General features: G+C 36.2%; 1 protein-coding gene across 1 annotated transcript; it reads right to left on the bottom strand.

Annotated features, from left to right (window-relative positions):
- Positions 1-1,207: 1,207 nt before the first annotated feature.
- Positions 1,208-4,863, bottom strand: LOC120191248 (probable inactive receptor kinase At5g58300). Its single transcript, XM_039194232.1, has 3 exons — positions 4,519-4,863; positions 2,181-3,475; positions 1,208-1,980 (listed from the first exon to the last, which is right to left on the bottom strand). Exons 2-3 carry the CDS (start codon positions 3,469-3,471, stop codon positions 1,355-1,357), a joined length of 1,917 nt encoding a protein of 638 aa, XP_039050163.1. The 5' UTR covers positions 3,472-3,475; positions 4,519-4,863; the 3' UTR covers positions 1,208-1,354.
- Between the last annotated feature and the right edge of the window lie 1,285 nt (positions 4,864-6,148).

Genomic DNA, 6,148 nt, shown 5'->3' with positions numbered 1-6,148 from the left:
AAAAATCAATTCATTAATTACTAAAAAACTTTAGTTTTTTTATTTGTATTTTATGACTCGATTCAAACTTGAAATTTTTCGAGTCAAGTCGAGTTTTGATCTCCCGTAATTTTTTATACTAACTTTTTACAGAATTCCACCAACGAAACTATTTATATCCTTAATAGTGATATTTGAAGACTAAAAACGCAGGTACGGCCTTTTCACCCTTGTACTTCAAACTTAAAGGCTTCATTTGGTAGCAGCAGATTATTTGGATGTGATTCATCCCCAAAGTTGATTTCTCAATTGATAGTATCATCAACTTTAGGTTGCACAAAAAAATTCAACCTTTTGTTCTGATGGGGAAATTCTACTACAGGTGGTAGGTGGAAGCAAGAAAATAAGCGGCTAACAAGTACTGCCTCTGGCCTGCAGTTACATATCCAAAACCGTGAGAGGAACATCACCTGTAGCTCCCCATCAGATGAAGTTAAAAAGGTTTGCTTCCTTTCAATTTTTTAGCTCCCCTTTTCTTTGGTGTGTTGACTTGAGCGACAAGATATGCCAGCAGGACATTCAACAGTCATCGGAATGTCTGATCCTCATCCTCACTCCATCGGCAATGGCTCTCTATCGGCTCCAAAGTTGGATTCTCTAGAAGTTGCTGAAATTAATGAGGAAAAATTTTCCGGTTGGGCAATCTCGCCAAGCTTCCCAACTTACACTCTAGTAGAGTCTTGAGGACTCCGGGGAAATTGTGCAAATTCCTCTGGATGAAACTGATTCAAGGGATTCAGAATCCCAGGCTATTGAGAGTTATACTGTATCACTCACAGATGCTCCCCTAATTTCCGGTTAATATCATTTGTCGTCTGGTTAACAATAACAACACTTCCGGTTCGGAATCTTAGCTTATATGCATTACTCATTTACCATTATTTCCTGGAATATACATTTACTTCTGAACTAGAGATTTAAGATAGGCTCGTCATCGACTCAGAAAAACAGATCTGCCGAGACCCCGAGAGGAAAATGCTGATTTTATGTTAGGCAAATGTTGTGGATAACATTCATACTTGTTTCACACCATTTGCAATAATTTCAGAAGTAACAAAAACATGCTAGCTGGCTGTATTTGGTGACAATTAATAGTTTTCTTGTATTTGATATAGAAGAAAAGCCATTCTTTATCTGTTTTTCTTCTAGCACTTTCTACAGATCAGAGCCCTTAAACAAATTTTCCTAACAATCACAGGGAAGAATTTAACTGTTAGAGAAAGATGCAAAGATGAAGTTCTAACAACATGAAACTTGAATCTTCGCCAGCATATTTAAATCTTAATTCACAACATCGACATCCTGGCTACAACAATCACGGGGTTCGTGTATCTGAGCCCTTGGACTTGTCCTCCGAAGAGGGCCGGCTCTCAGGCTCAAATGGCCGAATTTCTTCAATCATCCTAGTCACTTCCTCCATTGTAGGCCTCATGTCCGGCAATCTTGCCACGCAAGTCATTGCTACCTGAAGCATCTGCACCAGTTCTTCTTCGATATTTGGATACTTCATCAGCTCTACATCAAACACTTCGGCCGTCCATTCCTCTCTAACAACAGACTGAACCCACCTTGGAAGGTCGACCACATCTTCACGCCCTGATGATTGGATTACCGCTTTGCCTGTCAGCATCTCTAGGAGTAGTACACCAAAACTGTAGACATCGGACTTTTGAGTAAATTTTCGGGTTTCAATCACTTCTGGAGCTCGGTATCCCGCACTTCTAGATGGAACCTTTGGGAAAGTCATTAGAGGAGTCAATCCAAAATCAGAAATGCAGCCATGTAAGTCCTCTGTGAGGAGGACATTGGAGGACTTGATGTTGCCATGGATGAATTTTCCACCACCAGAAGAATGGATGTAGGCAATGCCTTTTGCTGCACCCATGGAAATCTTTACCCTCGAATCCCAGTCTAGAAGAGGAAGTCCTCTTTCTCGGCTTCCTGTCATGAAATCAAGAACAAAGAACTGTGAAAAGTTACGTTACTCCGACGAATAACTAAACATAAATATTGTATTTGTACCCCATATCCGACGCACATTGCTAGTAACATAGGTGAAAACTGATATGTCAAGACATGATTCTATTGTAATCCAGGAAAGAAAGAGAAAATATATAGTTGAAGATGATAGATAAATGTACCATGCAATAATGAGGAAAAACTTCCGGCCGCTTTGTAGTCGTATACCAGCAACTTCTCATCCTTCGAATAGTAATAGGCACGAAGGGGCACAAGATTTGGGTGCAGACCAAGCCTTCCAACAATTTCCATTTGTTGTTCAAATTCTCTTTTCCCTGCACCTACTTCTTTCAACCTCTTCACAACCACTGTTATTCCTTCCTCCAAAATTGCCTTATACATCGTACCATAACTCCCTTTCCCAACCACTTCAGCCGAAGCTCTCAACAAATCCTCAAGATCAAAATTGTATGAACAACCTTCAAAGAAAACCAACTTGTTCTTCTCTGCCTCTTGCACCCCACTCCCAAAATCTTCCTTCGGTTTCTCGCTCCTTCCGCCTTTCATTTTCGATGTGAGTGTCCTGCCTTGATCACGCTTTTTCTTTAAACGGCAAAGTACAAGCATTAGCAACAAGAAAAACACCAGTGCTGCAGAACCTGCAACTGCTATGGCAATTATGGCATGCCTACTTAATTTCTTCTGGGAGTCCCCTCTCGGGTTTTCCGGCACTGTTGGGGGAGGCAAGTAAGTGGGGGTAGGCGACGGTGAAGGGGTGATTGTAGGACACTGGTTAAGTGGAGGCCCACACAAATGGTTTCCAACGAAAGAAGAAGCAGAGAACCTTTGGAGGGAAGATGGGACTGATCCATTTAAATCATTGTAGCTCAAATTCAACAGCTTAAGCCTTGGAAGATTGAAACTGGGAATGAATCCTGTAAGGGAGTTATTCTGGAGGTTTAAACTAGTCAGGTTTGTTAGATTTTGAATTGCAGTCGGAATGTTTCCTGTCAAGGAGTTGAAAGAGAGATCAAGAACCTCCAGATTGGGAGGGACAGTCGAAGTGATGTCACCTGAAAAGTTGTTGCGCTGAAGGTATACGTAACGAAGAGAGGAAAGGGAGAGTACATCAGACGGAAGGTTCCCACTGAGACTATTCGATCGAAGGCTGAGGATCATGAGAGCATCAAGCTTTCCGAGTGTGTTGGCTGGAATTGGACCACGCAGTCCAACACCAGGAAGGTGGACACCTAGTACACGGGATCCGTCCTTGGTGCAGTTGATGCCAACCCAAGTGCACACCGGGGTAGCAGCACTCCAGTTAAGTTTACGGCCATGGGGAATGGTGGCAGAAAATTGTAAGAGGGCTTGCTCATCGGAGTTCAAGTCGGAAACTGTTTCCGAACTACAGCAAAGGAACAGGCAAGCAAATGCAGCAAAGTAGGAAGGCAGCTTCATTTCAGCAGTCTCCATTCCCCTGGCAAACCAATGTAAATTTAGAACACTTTAATCTAAAGTAAAGCAATCAACAGTCCTACAGCATACAATGAGAATACAAACTATGATATGAGAACAATTGCACAAAGACAGTAATAATAATCAATTATATTTATAAAAATTAAACGGTTCAAATGACAATATGAAAAATCTAAAACTACAAAGATTAAAGACATATGTATAACCCAACCAACAAAAAGGAGATAAAAACAATGGCTAGTCAATGCTCCTTTTTCAGCTGAAATAGGGCAAAAGCAGTGAGTGACAAGATATATGGTTTTAATTAATTAGAGGATATCTATCAAATCAAGCTTTTGGCTTCTTATCCTTATTAAACACATCAAAATTCATATAAATATTATAAAAAGTAGTTTAAACATGATTAGAACTGAATTTCCCTCTATACTTCCAGTTGCATATGCAAAATGTATTTGTCAATAAGCTAAAAAAATTTTGAGCAGATACTAATTTCACCCCAAATTATTCAAAAAAAAAAAAAAAAACTCAAATTCGACTCAATTGACCGATTCCGAAACTATCTAAACTCCAAATAATATATGTATATGACCCGAAACTGAATTTCCTAAATTGAACCACAACGAAACCAACAAACCTGCTCAATTGAGAGTTCTTTACAGACTTGGTCAATTTTTTTAAATGAACTGAAAAGAAAAAGAAACCAGAATTATGAATTTTCCCGAAAACCAGAAAGTGAAGAACATAATGCTGGTGCAATATTTAATGAAACAAATTAATATTGAAAAGAAAATCAGAAATGAGTTGAAATTTATACTATGTTTGGTTTTATTCCAGAAGAAAAGTGTAGATTCCCTTAGGCAAATAAAGAAGCAACACCACATTCTCAATAAATCACAGTTTCCGAGAAATCAAATACACAGATTTCCAGTTAAAAAAACAACCAAATTTCGAAAAGCAGAGCAGATTTCTTCCTTCCGCTTGAACCAAAATACATAAACAAAAGAACAAACAAAAGTATAATGAGAAAAAAAAGTTGAAACAAACCTTCAGCAGCCGAAGAAGCTAAAATGGAAAATCTGGGTTTTGGAAATTGGGTTCCTTTAACGCCATTTCTGCAAACAATAAGCTCGCCAAAAGAGAAACAGAAGCAAAAAATAGGAGGAGATGAGTAGCAAAATTCTGGGTTTTCGGGGAACCGACAGTGAAGGCTTGTTTGTAAAGCTAAGGTTTCTAGCTAAAGCTTGGGAATTGCAGTGCAGAGCAGATCTGGGAGAAGGTAGATGTTGGGATTGGAATCTGAAAATTGTTTGACCCAAACGAATTACAAATGGGGCATTGCTTCCTAAATAACTCATTAGTGAGTAGGTGGACTCCTAGTCAAATTTTCCTCCTCGCTTGCTAACGAATTCCTCGCCATCAACAACTGTTTCTCAATAATAATAATAAAATGTTTTATTAAGGGGTAAACTATAGGTTTAGTATCTAAAGTATTACTTTTGTTTTGAGTTGGTACCTGAACTTTATTTTTTTACAAAACTATATTTAACATTTATAATTCGAGGGGCATTTCATAATTCGGAGGTCTCCTACGAATGCTGCTCTCAACCTGGTGTTGGGGGCAGCCTACTATCTTACCTCTCCTTACCCCATACATATGGGAAAAAAGGGACAATCATTTATATTTAGATTTTTAGTATATCGCCGTTAAAAAATTAACAGAATTACTAACATGGTATTTTTTTAATGATGATATGATATAACCTTATGATGACACGTAAAAATCACCTTTAATTTTTTAACGATGGGTATCAAAAATGAAATCTAAACTAATGTTAGTTATAATTTTGAAAAATAATAAAGTTTTAGTGTCAAAACGAAATAAGTATAAAAATGTAAATACTAAATTTATAATTTACCTTTTATTTTATTACTTTAGTAGTCATCCATACTTCACTCCTACGTACTCGATTAACAAAACAGCAACAATAATAAATAATCTTCTCTTATATCAACTCAATTAACAAAATAATAATAATAATTAATTATAAAAATGAAACTGTATGTTACTAAGATTATATGAGCAATTATTTTCCTACCTACTACCTTTATTATTTTCCTTTTAACAATTTTTTATGTATATAAAACAGTTAATTTTATTAAAAAAATTAAAATTATAATGATAGTTTATATTTTAATATGAACTAAACACATAATTAGGATATTTCCTATCATAATTAACATGAAGTTATATACTTAAGATCATATAAGAATCATAAAAGAAAAAAGTAAAAAAAAATATCATCCAAAAATATTCAAACAAAATCAAGGTAGAAATATATATGACTGCATCAACAAATGAACCATAATAGTATATCAAACACCTGAAAAAACATCAACAATCACGAATCAAAATCGAGTGTTATGAGAAAACTATCTTCAAACATAAACCACATATCCAAATTTATTCAATGATCCAAAACATAACAGATCTACATGATAATAACTAAATGTCATCTTGATTAGTCGAGAAGATATCAAATTCAATCTTAAAAATATATCAAAAAATAAAAAATGTGTCATAAAAAAATATATCATAAAAATAAAATTATTAAAAATAAATAATAATAATAATTGATAACCAATACCAAAATCGGTTGCCTCACCAACCAATAAA

Source organism: Hibiscus syriacus, unplaced genomic scaffold, assembly GCF_006381635.1.
Source record: "Hibiscus syriacus cultivar Baekdansim isolate YM2019G1 unplaced genomic scaffold, ASM638163v2 tig00116965_pilon, whole genome shotgun sequence".
Classification (NCBI taxonomy): domain Eukaryota; kingdom Viridiplantae; phylum Streptophyta; class Magnoliopsida; order Malvales; family Malvaceae; genus Hibiscus; species Hibiscus syriacus.
Note: the sequence above shows the minus strand (reverse complement) of the source record. Positions and strands in the feature narration are given on the sequence as shown.